Source organism: Alosa pseudoharengus, unplaced genomic scaffold, assembly GCF_046254945.1.
Source record: "Alosa pseudoharengus isolate Yale_2024_CS ecotype anadromous, Long Island Sound unplaced genomic scaffold, YU_APseudo_1.1 YU_APseudo_1.1_scf_13, whole genome shotgun sequence".
Classification (NCBI taxonomy): Eukaryota; Metazoa; Chordata; class Actinopteri; order Clupeiformes; family Clupeidae; genus Alosa; species Alosa pseudoharengus.
In genome coordinates this window covers 16,944,416-16,961,272 of record NW_027468598.1, presented here as the reverse complement: position 1 = coordinate 16,961,272, position 16,857 = coordinate 16,944,416, and the positions used below count along the sequence as shown (strand labels likewise).

Sequence of the window (16,857 nt, the reverse complement as noted above, 5' to 3'; positions counted from 1 at the left end):
TTTCTCTGTGGCGCTCTTTACCTCTCAACTTCTTGCGACCATTCCTCCCTCCACCAGGGGGAGCCGGGGAACCCCGGCGGGAAGGGGATCAGAGGCCCCAAGGGCCCTTCAGGGGAATCCGGTAATCATGGCTTAAAAGGGTTCACTGGAGAGAGAGGTGTTTCTGGGCTACCAGGATTGCCAGGTAAGAGCCCAGTAACAGAGCCCCCCCCCACACACATAAACAAACACACACACACACACACACACACACACACACACACACACACACACACACACACACACACACACATAGCACAGCACACCAAGTTGTTGCCCTACGAATGCACATACAAGCAGTAGTTAGTTTTGAATTATCTTAGGTTTCTGGTAAAGTTAGATTCTCTTGCATAGATAACTTGTCTTCCAACATTCTCTTGTCCTATCTCCCTCAGGTCCTCCAGGACGCGGAGGAGAGAAGGGCAGCGATGGCCTTCAAGGTCCTCGCGGCCTTCCGGGACCAGGTGGCCTCCCAGGTGTGTGAGAGTGTGTCGGAGAAATATTATGACGACAAAACAAGTTCCGAAACAGAAACCAAACTAAAACCTTTTTCCCATTTCAAAACTGAAGGTACACAATGTCAGTGATTGGAGACTGATGGGAGAATGGGTTGTGCACATGATGGTGTTGTATGTTGTTGTGTCTTGTGTGTTGTGTTCTAAAGCGTTACCGTTGTGTTTTATCCACTCTTCATCATTCCACCTTCCTTTCTCCTCCCCTACTCCTCCTCCTCCTCCTCCTCCTCACCACCTCCATCTCTGACTGCAGGGACGGACGGCCGGCCAGGGGACCCAGGCCCTCCGGGGGTCAGAGGGAACCAAGGCAGGGATGGGATTCCAGGACCAGCAGGAGAGAAGGGAGATATAGGAGGTGAGATATTACCCTCCACAGATCCCCACGTTCACCCACCCCACCAACCCACACACAATCACAGAAGCATGAACATAAGTAGACACAATTACAGAAACATCAACATAAGTAGACACAATCAGAATCAGAATCAGTTTTATTGGCCAAGTATACTTACGTACACAAGGAATTTGACTGCGGTAGGTGTTAACTCTATACATTCAACAAATAGACATGTAGTAGTAACAAACAGAAACAAATAAAACAATACAGAAACATTGACATAAGTAGACACAATTACAAAATATGGTGATAAGTAGACATAATTACTCTTTTTCTGTTACAAGCCCTATGTCGAGGACATTATATCAAGCAGACTTGTCTAGCATAGGATTATATATGTTTAAATTACATCTATTTTACTTTGGCATCATATTTCATTGGCAAAGTCTTGTTTGCATGTTATACTCACCAACAAATACACCACAAAAAGGATATTGAGACATACAATATTCATACCCACTGTGTACACACACTCAGGCAAGCTGATAATTTGAGTGCTTTATTGTGTTCTTGTGTCTATGCAGCGTCTGAATATGGCCCCCCAGGACCACCGGGACCAAAGGGGATAAAAGGTATGACATACACACACACACACACACACACACACACTCATACTGTACATACTGTACATACATACATACATACATGAGGACACACTGACAATCAATAATACAGGATTCATGAGTCCCACATACCTTTTAATGATATTCATAATGATAATAATAATAATAAGCTTTATTTGTATAGCACAGAATGCAGCTCAAACTGCTTTACATTTGGCAATGATGACTTATTGATCTGAATATCTCAGGTCCCTGGCCATACACTTGCCGAGTCTGGAGTCGATTAGATGAACAGTCCTACTCAAGACACACACATACACAGACAGATGAACAGACACACAGATATTTCGCTCTTCACAGCTAGATTAGACGTAGGCGTAAGTAAGAGACTACTCCCTTAAAAGGTTTTTTTTTTTTTTTTTTTACTCTTGATGCTTAGCATTTGCACTATCATAGAATTTTGCTTATGTGTGTGTGTGTGTCCTTCTGTTCTCTGCAGGTATGATGGGAGATGTGGGTTTTCCAGGCCCCTACGGTCCCCTTGGGCCATGGGGTGAAGTAGGAGACACGGGACCCCCAGGACTAGTGGGCCCCCAGGGGCCACCCGGACCTCCAGGCATTGTAGGGCGCTGTGTGGATGGCCCCAAAGGAGACAGGGGCCCCTGCGGACCACATGGACCTTCAGGTAAGAACACATGCCCTGATTAAAGGACCCGTTAGCAGTGCTGTCCATATCTTCCACCATATAGATAGATAGATAGATATATAAATACTTTATTGATCCCCAAGGGGAAATTCAAGAATATCCTAACTACACACAATGTGAGCGAGTGTTAGCGATAAAATCAGTTTCGTTACAGTTTAATTGTTTTTAATTTCAGTGTCCTAACTGTATGTGATGTGAAGCAGTGTTGTGCAGCATGAGGCAACACAACATTTTGAGCAAAACTTTTGTCGGGCAACCATTATCTATTTACTTTCTATCACACGTGTTGCTCTGCTATTTTGAAAGAGAAATGTGACGCAATAGAAGGGCACATTTAACGGATTCAATTAAATTCAATTTAAGAGCATTCAATGCTACACGGCAGTCGCTCACTCGGAGGCAGATAGGATGCCCTGTTACTGACTTCTGACCCCTCTGATGCTCTGCAGGACCAAAGGGCTTAAAGGGTCCCAGGGGGCCCCCCGGACCTGGCCTTAAAGGAGACAAGGGGGACAAGGGCTACCCAGGACTGCCAGGTTATCCCGGATACAAAGGAGACACCGGACAGCCAGGCATAGCAGTGAGAAAGAGAACATACATATCACATTATGTGCATGCTGCAACATTTATTAGGAAACGAATACAAAAAAATAATATTTGTACATACATGCACATGGTATGAAGTGTATTTTACCACCAGACTGCAGATCTTCTAGGGCTATAATCCAGCAGTGACCCAGTGAAAGAAACATAATTATGCCACTCGGCTAAAGCATTCAAGCACAATTGTGTTTCTAGGGATTACCGGGACCCCCAGGGTTTAATGGAGATAAAGGTGCCATGGGGCGAGAAGGTGGTCAGGGACCCACTGGTAAGCATATTTATGCACATCTAAGCACACTGGCTCACATACATACAGTGTATACAGTATACTGTAGGAATCCCAGGCATACATTTGAGCTGGGATTGGCTGTTCAGGGATCAGGAGGATCATGCTAGTTTCAGTGTTGGCATAAATATAGGACTCATAACTCATCATGAAAAAAAAAACTCTTGAAACCCAATTAAAAACGTTGACCAAGCTGCTCATCATCCTGTCCAGTCCTTCAGTGATTTCATGTCATCCATCAGCCAACCCAGTAAATGTCAACATTTTAAGGAGAGTAGGCTCATGCGTGTGACTAGCCTCTGTGTGCACACAGGTCAGAAAGGAGTCGCTGGAGCTACAGGACAACTAGGATGTGCTGGACGAAAAGGAGAGCCTGGACCTAAAGGTAAGATGAACTAATTTCCAAATAACAAAACACATTATGGAGAAGAGAATAGCTGTACAACTGAACTGAGCCTCTCTGCCATAAGAGTGTGATTGCTGAAACCAGAGGTCACCCAAGCATACCAAATGTAATGACATTTCCTGTAATTCTTTGGTCTTTAGGACTTCCAGGATCAAGTGTGAACAATCCAGTGATTCTGGTGCCAGGAGACCCAGGTCAGCCTGGACCCCTAGGACGAAAGGGTGAAGCAGGGAGACCTGGAGAAGCGGGACTGAATGGACGGCCAGGTTGTGAGCACACACACACACACACACACACACACACACATTCACAGGGATTGGTATCTACATAAATAAAAACACTTGCAGACACAGTTGTGCGTGTGTTTACATCACTAAATACATTGCTGGATTTGTTCAACCTTGTTGACGTTTCTGCCCATCCTACTGTAACCCATGCCCTCTTCATCTCTACAGGACCGAGCGGTGTGAAAGGCTTCCAAGGTAGAATAGGATTCCAGGGTCTGCCTGGATATCCAGGGCAAAAAGGAGACAGAGGATTTCCAGGCACGCAAGGTGAGCATGCAGGGACCTGTTCAGACTATCTTTATTTTGTCTAGTGGTTGGTATCATGCCGACAACTCTCTGACCTGATTCAGGCTAGCCTGCCAGATCACATGTCAGAGTTGAAAAACTCCCGCTTTTGAAAGTAAGATCGTGTTTATATTTGTTTTTTGTTCTTGGGTGATCCGATCACAGGGTTTAGAGATCACAAGTGGTCAGGCGAGACACATCACACAACACTTGTATTCAAGGTGTACATGCAGAGACGTTGCTGACCACTTGTGTTTAGATTCCGCTATTTCTAACGTCACATTCATTAGAACTCCCATCCTCTGGAACTCATCAGAACGCATTTGAGTTTACACTACAAAAGCTATGTGGTCAAATGCATCTCAGACCACTTCGACAAGTGGTTTGAGTGATCAGATCACAATGCGTCTTGATGATTGTTTACACTTGTATTTAGAACTGACCACCTGTGATCAGATCACCCAGGACACATTTTAAGAATAAATGTAAACGGGGTCTGAAAGTCCTACCACATATTCCCAATGATTCACTAAACCAGTTGATTTTAACTAGCATAATTATTCAGTCTGTCAAATCTGCTGATTAGTGAAATCATCTGTGTTAAGGTAGAATCGATACATTAAAATACACTTTTAAACGCTCCACATATAGGCACCTGCATGAGTGCTGAGAAGAATTGAATAAACAATGGATTTTATTGAGTGACGCAGAACTGAATAGAACTGAAATGTTTGACACTGGTGTGTGGTGTGGGGAAAACAATGGAATCTAATGTAATCGAAAGTGGAATGTGCCACCCTCATGTCAGCGCCTATGTACGGAGGCCTTTACTCGGTAGTTTTTCACTTGGAACATATATGTATATATATATCATTATACATTGTCATATATATATCCTATATTACTATATTACTATGGTGAACAGCAAATGCAATGCATTCATATATGAAGTACATAGAAGTACATTTATCCATGCTTGTGTTTGTGTGTCTCTGTGTGTGTATGTCCATGTGTATGTCCGTGTGTGTGTGTGTGTGTGCGTGTTGTTCTCAGGTCCTCCGGGCTACCCGGGCCGTAAGGGTCAGAAAGGTATTAAGGGGACCCGTGGCCTGGTGAATGGAGGTGTGGCTGGTGACGGCTTCCTGTTCACCCACCACAGTCAGAAGGACACAAACCCATGCTGCCCTGCCGGCACCAAGCAGCTCTACGTTGGCTACTCGCTGCTCTTCATCAATGGCAACAACAGAGGGCATGGACAAGATCTAGGTACAAGAAAAGTTGCCCAAACATGCACATACACACACAGACACAAACTTAAAATGGCTATTTTGTCAGTGAGGTGAAGGTGCAAATGGCTTCAAAGTTATGAATTTTCAAATCAAACGTGTGTGTGTGTGTGTGTGTTTGTGTGTGTGTGTGTGTGTGTGTGTGTGTGCGTACAATCTTGTGTGCAGGTACCATGGGCAGCTGTCTGATGCGCTTCTCCAGCATGCCTTTCCTTTTCTGCAATACGGACAACACATGTCGCTACGCCTCTCGAAACGACTACTCCTACTGGCTCTCCACTGACCATCCAATGCCCAGTGACATGGCCCTAATCTCTGGCTCTGAACTGGAGAAATACGTAAGCAGGTACGCTCACCCAACAATCATGATACTAAACACTGACTTCATCTGTCAGGGAGGGGGAAATACTATCAAAGAGAGGCAACTTAGGCCCTGTACACACATACCCGGATATTTTTTAATACTGATATTCTTTTACGCATTTGGGCCTTTCGTCCACATGTAAACAGCATTTTGTCTTCAAGTTTTTTACAAATGCCCTCTAAAGTGAAAATTCTAATTCTAAAACACTGGTTTCCTTAGATCTGTGTGGACATGCAAGAGCGTCTTCCGCCTGGACAGAGAACATGTGTGATTGGTCATGTTTTTCTGTGAAGTTTTTTTATACCTTTATAGAACAGCTTCATTCATTGTCATTGAAATGGTTATATGACTTTTTCGGGTTGAATGGTGGCCGTCTCACTTCCCCCTAGCGCCTGTGAGCAGAAAAAACACCCTTGCAACTTTGGGCCGGCGGGCCGACGGCCTCAGAGACAGAAAATCTTGCAGCCATAGCTTGCGATGTAACACATTGCTTTACTGCACTACACACATACACGCCAGGCACCGGCTAGAACAAGGTAGTGATGGAGTTTCTCACGCCAGGCACCGGCTAGAACAAGGTAGCGATGGAGTTTCTCAGACATTTGTCATGGCAGAGCCACTGCAAAGAAGCAGAAAGCCAGCAAACCGTTGTCGGAGGAACAGGGGAAACGGCAGTCTGATAGATTGAGGAATTTCGTCAAATATATACTCTGAAGCTGTAGGAGGAGCTCTGCAGAGAAACCTGCGAGCAAAAAGCGAGAAAACAGCGAAGAATTTGCCAAAACTGCTAAGTTTCTCTTTAATATATCACCTCTGTTTGCTCCTGTTTCTCTTCTTTCAGGTGTGTTGTGTGTGAGGCCAGGGCAAACATCATCGCTGTGCACAGCCAGACGAGCCTGGTCCCAGACTGCCCTCGTGGTTGGCTCTCCCTGTGGCAGGGATACTCTTTTGTCATGGTAAGGGGATGGCCTTCAACACTCTAATGTGGACCTGTAATATATAATACATAAATAGCTATGGATATACAGTATAATACACATATTTGAACATACTCAAATACAAGCAGCCTTTCTTGTTTTACAAAATTCTTACATAATGGAAGTGAAGAATGCTATTAAAAACCGTCTCTTTAATTCCAAATGGAGACACCGAGTTGATTCAATGTCAATCCAATGCTAGAGCAGGTAAAACTTGAGGCTGGCTTGCGAAAGAATAGTTATTTATTCTTTATTCTGGGTGTTACAGCAGAGTTATAGTAGCTCTGCTCCACGCACAGCACAGCACAATGTTGCAAAGTGAAGCCTAGACAATGAACCCAGGTCTAGGACACTCATGGTTAGATATAATGACATTCCTGTCTGGGGTCAGATTGGAGGAGGGGGGGGGGCAGTAATATGGCCTTAGATGTCTCTTGTAGGGGAACGATTAATTAGGCCTATGCCATTTGCCATTGTACGATGACAACATTCTGTCTGCTTACAAAAATGTTCCTGTTCCCGCCATTTCTGTGGCTTTAAACAAAGAACCAAGAAAATAGTATGACAAAGAAAATGACTAAAATATAACAGAAGGAAATAGCTGCTCACACAAATGTGGGCCCTGTATCAGTGTGGAATTTGTAAAACTGTAGAGCATCAGGGTTTGCAATTGGCTATTAGAGCTGGTCTCAGGGCTATTATTTTATAGATGAACAGCCCATTATTATTATAACAAACTGTGTTCAGTGACCTAAAATCGTAAATATGTTTGCATATGTAAGTGCATCTATGCCTTAATGAATCAGTTAATTGCAAGGATGAAGTCTCATGACTCGTCCAGTTTTCACTGCTCTCCATTGCGTAATACCTAATTCTTGTTTGAAATGTTTAAAATGTTTTAGGATGTTTCTCTCACATTCACATGTCTACCATTACCCTCTGCTCTGCCCCCTCTCCTACTTCCCATGTTCTCCTTCCCTTTGTACTCTACTGTTTTATCTGTCTATCTGTCTTCCCTCCCTCTCACCCTTCTGATATCACCACTTTCTCTCTCTCTCTCTCTCTCTCTGTCCCGTCATCCCTCTCTCCCCTCCTCTCCTTCGTCTACCCCCAGCAATTGGGCGCTGGAGCTGAAGGGTCAGGGCAGCCCCTGGCGTCCCCTGGCTCTTGCTTGGAGCACTTCCGCAGGATCCCCTTCATCGAGTGCCACGGCCGCGGCACCTGCAACTACTACACCGACTCCTACAGTTATTGGCTGGCATCTCTGAACCCCAACAGCATGTTCAGGTATCTCTGTGTGTGTGTGTGTGTGTGTGTGTGTGTGTGTGTGTGTGTGTGTGTGTGTGTGTGTATGTGTGTGTGTGTGAGAGAGAGAGAGATTGTTCATATGGATTTTTGTACAAGTTTGTGCATGTGTACAGTACTTGTGTGGTCTGGTCATGTTTGCATATTCATGCATGTGGATAGAGATGTACAGTATATGTGTGCATGTCTATCCCATGATGCATAGTTATCCTAACGGAGTGGCTATTTGCACCCCTGGTACAATAAGCCTTGGCCACACAGCTGGGCTATTCACACCCTGTATGATACCTGACAAAGAAATGCATTGTGCATGCACAAAAAAAATGGCGGCCATTTGTTTTTGTTTTTTGTCAGCAGAAAGAGAAGAATTCAGAAAGGTTTCAGTTTTGATGAATTTTCTAGTGTAAAAGTTGTGTTTTATTTTCATAATCTTTGTTCAGTGAATACATACAACCATCAGTTTGTTGGTTAACAGCAATCTCATGATCAGGTCAGGTCTAAATTTGCCTGCAAACTCTCAATGGTATGTGGACAGATAGATAAGTGGTTAGCACAACGGTATGGCACTTGGGAGTCCGCGGTCTGATTCCCGTGAGAAGCATTTTGGCCAGAGCGGTTGAGAAAAGTAGCTATTGGTATTTGCGTCCCTAAATATAAGTGCACATGTGTACCAATGTCTCTGCAGAGGCGTGCAATTTGTAGAAGAAACAAAGAGGAAAGCAATTCTCAAACCAGGGTGTAAATAGCTCACATTACTATTTACACCAGGGTCTAATTATACACTGGTGCAAATAGCATACATTATTTGTATCAGGGTGAAAATAGTCTTTGCTCATCAGTACTGCAGTATACTGCAGTATATCAGTAAATAACACACATTGCTTTACACCAGGGTACGGATAGCATACAGTACACTTCTAATTATACACTAGTACAAATAGCATACATTGATATTTGTACCAGGGTAAAAATAGCCTTTGCCTTTCCTAATCATTTTCTGTGTCTGTGGTTCTCTGCAGTAAACCATCTCCACAGACAGTGAAGGACACCCCTGGCAACCTCATTGGCCGCTGTCGAGTCTGCATGAAGAACTAGACCAGGGCCAGAGGGCAGAGGCACTGCCCTCTGTAACAGACTTACACACACATGATCCTGGCACCCCATCATCAGTGCCTTCCGTCATGCAACATGAAGATGGACTCGCATGACCCAGTGGTGCTAAATGTGACGAACTAGCTGATGATCAGCTCTCTGAGTTCAAACACTGGTTTCTTTCTTCTCGGTCTTTCTTTTTTTTTCTCGGACTTTGGTCTTGGTCTTTTGCCTTCTCTGCTTTTTTTGTACTCCTTCAGTCAAACTATTAGAGCATTAACAGTATGCAGCTAGTTAAGTTGTAGATGTCATTGGTACTTTTTTAGCGCTTCTGAAAGTATACAAAACCAAATAGAATATAGCATCATGGAACCACACTTTTCATACATTTTGATTGCTTCTCTTGCTTTGGCTCTTAAAGGTTGTATCAGCGATTTCAGGCCCAAAAAAGGCCCAAACATAAATGATCACATTCATCTAATATTCCCTAATGATCCACTAGCTGTCTGCCCCATAAGCACGCCGTCAAAAAAAAGCGTCTTTGTAGGCAGCCTAGGTTCCGAGATCTGTACACAAAAACAATTGCTACCAACAAGTGTTGGCAACCACTCAAAGGCAAAATAAAGTGTTTCAACCAATACCCGACGAGATGCTAGTTTAGGAGAGTTTTAATTGCACGAAAGGAGAGGGGGAGGGAGTAGCGAGCTAGCTCTCTGTTTTGTTTGAACATCAACAGAAGTGACGTATCTCAGCTATCGCTGATACAACCTTTAAGCTGACAGTGGCTTTTATGTGTATATTGGTCTTGTTTTTTGTAAATTCAAATTCAAAAAGGTTTTTTTTTGTAACAATTGGTCTCATGCAGCAACATTCTCTTGAATTTCTCTTAAATTTTCTCATAAGAGAAAAAAATAAGCAACGTCGACTCTGGGTGCACCCAAAGGTGCTCTTAACCTGGTACACCATATGATGAACCTCGATGGAACCTCAGTTACCATTAGTAATGCCCCCTAAACCCCTAAGGTTGTGTCCTGCTGTGTGTTCATATTTGCCATGCAGTAGCATGCAGGGTAACTTTGCTTTAAGTCCAATGTCTGCTGGTGTGTTTGTGCCTATTGGACTTTCCAAGTATAGCTTTAATGCTATAAACTAAGAGTGGGGACATCTAATCTAAAATCAGCTTGGAGCTCAACCTGTGAGGAGGCCTAAGGGAGGTGGACCCAAAAGCACAAAGAGTGGATAACACCAGAAACCCTAAAATCAACCCAACAGAAGAGAGAGCTCAAAGAAAAGGTAAACATCTCAAGAACACGAGCTGAAAAGGCAGAAGCACAAAAGGAGTACAACAGATGACACAAAGAAGTGTGAAAAAACATCAGGAGGGACAAGAGATCACAGGTGGACAGGCTACCCAAGGAACCAAAGCTTGCAGTGATTCAAAGGAACATGAACTCTCTGTTCTATAGAACTATATAACATCACTACAGTATGAAGCTGTCTGGAACATACCAATAAACCAATTTTAGACAAGAACGGCTAATTGATTTCAACTCAGGAAACCCAACTAGACAGATGGGTAGAACATTTTGAAGAGGTATGAAAAGACCTGCACTAGCAGATCAAAGACATATTCCTAAGGCCACGATACCATTACAAATCAGGTGTGGTAGACCAACTAAAGCAGAAATCAAGGCTGCTATCAACCAACAACATTCCCCATGAATCACTTAAAGTAACAACTACCATCACCCTACTTTCCATTCACAGTAAGCTCCTCAACCGAGTCATTCTCAGTCATCTACATGAAGCTGTAGACAAGAGGCTCCGGGATCAGCCAGCAAGATTCAGGAATGTCCGCTCATGCACAGAATACATAGCAGCACTACACATCATCATTGAACAGTCTATCGAATGGAACGTGTGACTATACATCAACTTCATTGACTTTGAGAAAGCAGCATAGACAGGACATTCCTATGGCGCCTAATGGACTACTACGGAATTCCCACCAAGATCACAAACATAACAAAATAACAAAACTGCCCTATAGTACCCATAGGGGGTGCTGCAATTAACATATTTCACTCTTTCAGGATATGCATGTGCCAACATCTTGTGGTGTAAAGTTGAAGTTTACAAAAATGAACATGCTGAATAACTGCCACAATCTTTGCATGCACTGAAGCACACCACATTTTGCAGAATTCTGTCCATAAGCGGTGCTGCAACTGACACATTTCAACATCTGTTTGGACCCCAATGATCACTTCTTGTGGATGTGACGTACACACACGCGCACACATACACACCCTCATGCACAAGAGTACACACAGTCACAGTGGCAGTACAAGTTTGTACAGACAGAGTCACATACACTAGCACACACATGCAGGGTATGACTGATGCTTAAAGGCAGAAGTGCACTTATGCAATTCAGATACAGATGTGGTTTTGGGGGTCACCGAACTCAAAGTACAATTTGCAGACTTGTCATTGCAAACTTGTCTTACTCAAGCACTGTACTGAAGTCACACACATAGCACACACACACACTCACATGTATGCACACAGACACACACGTATACACATAAACACATACAAACACACACACGCGCACACACACACACATACACTTCGTAAAAATGTAGACATAGGCCTACCGCATAGCAGTGCATAATATGACTGCCGCGTAATGGTAGAGGTATATTTGAGCAGTAGGCTATACTGTGGATACAGACGTACATTTGATGTATCCAGAGAACACTTTTTCTGTTTGTGCATGATCCTTGTCTTAGTGAGGTAGTGCACATAAGTTTGTGACCTTTTAGAGTATACGAGAATGGGTGTGGCTACATTTGCATTTTGTGAAATTTAGAATTTGAGTTTCAACAATCATTGAAAAACGAAGGGGAGAGTATGTAAGACTTGTGCTTTACCAGAGTTGCAGGAGTAAGGAATGGAGAGAAGTTGACAAATAAAAATAAGAGAAAATCTTTTTCAGATACCGCTTTTTGCATGAGGCCCAATTTTGGCCAAGAAATACATACAGTACACCAGAATAGGAAAATATAACTAACTAAATAGTAAAAAGAAAAAAAGAAACATTGCAAGCACAGATACACTCATAACCCCACATATTCATCTCTTACATACTGTCTAGGAGACTTATTAAAGTCTGGTGCTATGGAAAATAGATTGAATAGATTGTCTCTACTTTTTTATGTATGTATATATGAAATGCCTATATTTATAAAAAATCTTAAATCAAACCAAAGTCAACCACGTTGAATAAATGTCTAGAAACTGAATAAAACCTTGTAGGTTATATTCAACATCTAAAGTTTCAGGCTGCCCAGAATGCTGCTTATTGCATCTTGGGCAGGAAAAGTCAAGTCATATTTTTAAAAGATTTTATGTTCTGAGCACACCTTCTGGAACAGGAACAAAACTGTCTAATATTCCAATAAAGATAATCTGCATAACTACGGCCACAAAGCCTATTCGGCAGTACAAGCCAAATAGGCTTTGTGGCCTATTATAGCCTGTGCCTGGCTACTGACTGAAAACAGTTTCAGCATGGAGAGAAAACATTATTTGATTTTAAATGACCTGCAATATATGGAGAAGACAAAGCAGTATGTGTTTCTGATAGTGTTCCTCTGACACTTCCTCTAACTCTTTTCCATGGTACTGTATGTTCGATTGTTCTCACTGTTTTGTAGTTATAGATTTTTATCTGCTGTAATTTTTTATCAAACAAACAATGCAATATACTGTATGATATGGTAGGTTGCATGAGAGGTGAATATGACAAAGCTGTGTCTTTAGAAATCCATTCAACAGCTAAAAGAGGTGCAAGATGGTGTGGTGCTGAAACCAATTTGGGTATAGTAGGCCAAAACATCATCAAGGACGATGTGTGACGTTGGAAGATATTTGGAGCCATCACTTTTTGATCATTTATGCACTAATTGTGGCTTATGACATCCGGGTCAGCTCAACTGAGCCTTTTGGATATTAACTGGAATGTTTAGACAGAATGCCTCATACATAGAGTTTTTCAGCAATTCTCGATTTCATAATGGTGCTTAGTTTTACTTAACAAAACCTTTTATTAATTTCTATCTACCATAAATGTTTGTTTTATTATTTTCTTCTATTTGCCTCTTACCCAAATCTGTGTTTCTGTGTACACTACTGAATTTTGAACATAATAAAACATCTGCTTCCTGTCATTCTCAGTAAAAAAAAAAGGTCTGGTCTCTGCCTTTTGGAGTGTATATTTCATAAAATACAATTGTAGGTGACAACTATAATTTGTTGGTTTTGGTATCACAATTTCAATTTCGATAATTTTGGAGCATCACTATCGTATAATTCATATTAATTAGGACACTATGAGAACATTAACATTCTTAGGTCATGCAGACTATGTTCTAAATGTTCCAAAATATGTGACAAGAATGAGCCAGCCAACATTACAGAAACCATCTCATACACATATGAACACACACATTAATGCATGCACCTGAACAAGCATACACATACACATATCACACACACCATCTCTCATACACACACACACACACACACATAACTACAGAAACATACAGACCCTAGTCAGGGTTGAGGGGCTACATAAGGGTCCATTATGTTTGGTGCATCCCGGCTGCATTTCTGTGTTGTGTTTGAGTTAGATTAGTCCTAAGTGCAGAGACTAAGTGTTTTACTGCTGCTCTCTGTGGAGGCACCATCATCCTCTGGGGGGCATGTCATTCATTGGTGCATGTCATTTGAATTTACTAATGGGTATTAAGCTTTTGCTGGAAGATTCTGTTCAAATTGGAAGATTCCTTGGATGGAAATTTCTTCCACTGAGTTACATTTTACGACTGACCATTCCATCATTGCCAGGCAACCTGGCCAACTGTCACTCACTCCAACCAGCTTTAAAAAGGGGGGATGATAAGAAGCAACCACCAGAACCACAGACAGTGCCTCGCCGTCAAAGACCAGGACCAAGACAAACCACCAGCACAGCTCCACCAGCTCAGCCCAGCTCATGATGAGGTTCTGTGGGATCCACTGCTCTCTGGCCCTGCTGGGTCTGTCTCTGGTTCTGTGCAGCCACAGTGCCGCCTCACAGCCCGACCTGGACCTGGACCTCCGTCACAACAGGCTACTTCAGAGAGCTCGCGCTGCTGGCATGGCAACACAGGTAAGAAACAACACAAACAGAAGCGACACTAGACAGGTGGCATACAGAACAGCAGTAAACAAACAAAAACAGATAAGGAAGGATGGGATACACTGTTCAGAGTTGCAAGGTGCATCATGCAGGTAAGACACTCAGCACAACACAGCAAGTCTGCTTGACAAGAACTGTTCAGAACTGCTCAGTTAGCTTAGATGGGCTACACTCAACCTAGACACGCTAACAGATTTGGTAAATCAGGGGATTTTTCAGAATTCTTTTCTGAAACCAGAATATTCCAGATGCTTAATGGACAATTAGGCTATCTGTTATGCCCCCATAGGCATAGCATTTGTGAATGCTAAGAATGAAGACAATGCTCATACAATATGACAAACAGTATAAGCAAGGTCTTTCACTGTCAATGAAAACATGCTAATGTGTGATGATGTTCAACCATCCATTCTTTGTTAATCTCTCCCCACTCTCTGAGATAGGAATGGAATAAGCGTGCGATGGAGGACCTGCTATCCCAGCTGTCTCTACCGGAGGCACCGGAGACTCAGGACAGGGAGGTCTCTACGGTGGGGGCCAAAGATGACCTCCACATGGAACGTTCTGTGGAAAACAACCTACCGCCTAAGGAACGCAAATCTAGCTGCAAAAACTTCTACTGGAAAGGGCGTACTTCCTGTTGAACATCCATCCACTGTCACACTACCCAATCACTGAACGTCCACTGAGGTCCACCCAACCTTGAGTGATCTGATTGAATGGCATGCTGGTTGGGCGGCTTTAATCTCCTTAGTGGATATGTAACTTGTGTAAATTATGAAATAAAAGTAAAGCTTCGATTAATTTTCTTTGGCTTCTCCTTTATTTTGTGCTCATTTTTCAATTGCTGATCACACAGGCCTACACCTAGTGCCTGGAAGTAACACACCCTACAAAAAAGGTACTTGAAGAGTAGGAGTACGACCATACTAAGAATTATATGCCTATATTTGATGATTTTATGGAGGAGAGATGTAACGCACACCAAGATGAGGTGCTGGCTACCGGTGTTTTAAGCTCAACATGGTTTTGGTTAGGTAAGACCGTAACTCACAAATCAGAAATGTATTTAATTAGCATATCTTCACCTCTATGTCACAAAGCTCAACGTGGAGATGTATATGTGAAGCTGCAACATGCTACCATCACAGAAAAGGAGACAGCACAAGGAGAAGTTTGATATTCCATAACATATGTGTAAATATGTTCTGAAAATCATGTTATACACAATACACATTTAATACATTTCCATTCTGAATTATCTGGATAAAATATCTAACCATTCTCGTGATGCAGCCCTCTATCATATATCCTTTTATGATCTCAGGATCCAATTTCCTTCATTAACCCACTTTGACATCCATCATCGTAAACATTAAAGGAACCATATGTAAGAAATGTATTTCAATTAATCATAAAATGGCCCTGATATGCCACTAGACATTAAGAAATCATGCTCATTTCAAATACTTATATCACTGACAACAGTAGTCCGGCCAGGATATTGCCATTTAAAAAGTGAAGTTGCAGCCCTCAACGGATGTTGATGTTGTGTTTTGTCATGTCATGTTGTGTTTTGGCCTGATGTGCCACCCTCTCTACTAATCACAAAGTCAGTAGTGTTTTGGCATCCAGGTTGGCAACCTCGAGTCAAGGGGGAGGGGGAGGGGATACACCACTGTACAGTAATTTGAAAGTGATTGCAGTACCAGTTTTGGCCACAATCTTACATATGGTTCCTTTAATGGTAAAGACTCAAGGTCTTTCGTCCAAGCCATCAGGATCATTACCAAAGCAGCTGACATTGTAAGTGACACTAAGTGAATGTAGCGTGACACCAAAGCCTCGTTTTCATGCAGAAAATGGTGCTCAGGTGACATAAATGTATGGCAACAAATCCAGACAGCAGACAAAGACAAAATCCAGGGGACAAGCAGGGGACCATACACAGAAATTAGAAAAAAAAAGCAGACAATCCAAAAACCGGCAGAGGACACAATCCCAAAAGACAGGCAGAAGTCAAAAATCAGGAAACACACTTAGTTACAGACTGAGAAACTTAAAGGCTCCCAGACAAAACACACAACAACAGAGACGATCAACAGCAGCAGAATAAATAACAGGCGCACACCTGATATAAGGCCGATTTTCTCCAGACTGGAATGCTAAAAAATGCTACAAATGTACCCGAAATGGTCAGAAGGGTTTGAGGATCATGAAACCATGAACAAAATTCACATTCCCAACTCTATAGAACCTAGATCTTAGCATATGTGGTGAAATTCTGAGCTATGGCTTGAATGAGCTATGACTTGAATGGAACAGTCGCTGCCTCTGGTCTGCATAAAGGGGGATTTTGACCCTTGTGCGATCCAGGTTCCCGCCTATGTACAATCCGCCTATGTATAATCTTTGGGGAAACTAACAAGACAGGAAGTGAAGACCATTTAAGGAGAGGTGCGGGGGAGAAGCTCAAGGTACATGACAGACAGGTAAAC

General features: G+C 42.6%; 2 protein-coding genes across 2 annotated transcripts in view; both read left to right on the top strand.

The window, feature by feature from the left end:
• Positions 1–13,346, top strand: part of col4a3 (collagen, type IV, alpha 3) — a 54,065-nt gene extending 40,719 nt beyond the window's left edge. The window contains exons 38-52 of the mRNA XM_076282313.1: positions 58–184; positions 435–515; positions 808–909; positions 1,476–1,523; positions 2,014–2,199; positions 2,670–2,800; positions 3,019–3,091; positions 3,423–3,494; positions 3,656–3,781; positions 3,971–4,069; positions 5,141–5,353; positions 5,542–5,719; positions 6,579–6,693; positions 7,829–8,001; positions 9,039–13,346. Coding sequence (XP_076138428.1) covers positions 58–184; positions 435–515; positions 808–909; positions 1,476–1,523; positions 2,014–2,199; positions 2,670–2,800; positions 3,019–3,091; positions 3,423–3,494; positions 3,656–3,781; positions 3,971–4,069; positions 5,141–5,353; positions 5,542–5,719; positions 6,579–6,693; positions 7,829–8,001; positions 9,039–9,114 — 1,800 coding nt within the window. The 3' untranslated portion in view covers positions 9,115–13,346. The remainder of the gene's footprint in view (positions 1–57; positions 185–434; positions 516–807; positions 910–1,475; positions 1,524–2,013; positions 2,200–2,669; positions 2,801–3,018; positions 3,092–3,422; positions 3,495–3,655; positions 3,782–3,970; positions 4,070–5,140; positions 5,354–5,541; positions 5,720–6,578; positions 6,694–7,828; positions 8,002–9,038) is intronic.
• Positions 13,347–14,176: 830 nt separating this feature from the next.
• LOC143121149 (somatostatin-2-like) lies at positions 14,177–15,043 on the top strand. The gene is made up of 2 exons (XM_076281538.1): positions 14,177–14,329; positions 14,803–15,043. Exons 1-2 carry the CDS (start codon positions 14,177–14,179, stop codon positions 15,001–15,003), a joined length of 354 nt encoding a protein of 117 aa, XP_076137653.1. The 3' UTR covers positions 15,004–15,043.
• The last annotated feature ends 1,814 nt before the right edge of the window (positions 15,044–16,857 follow it).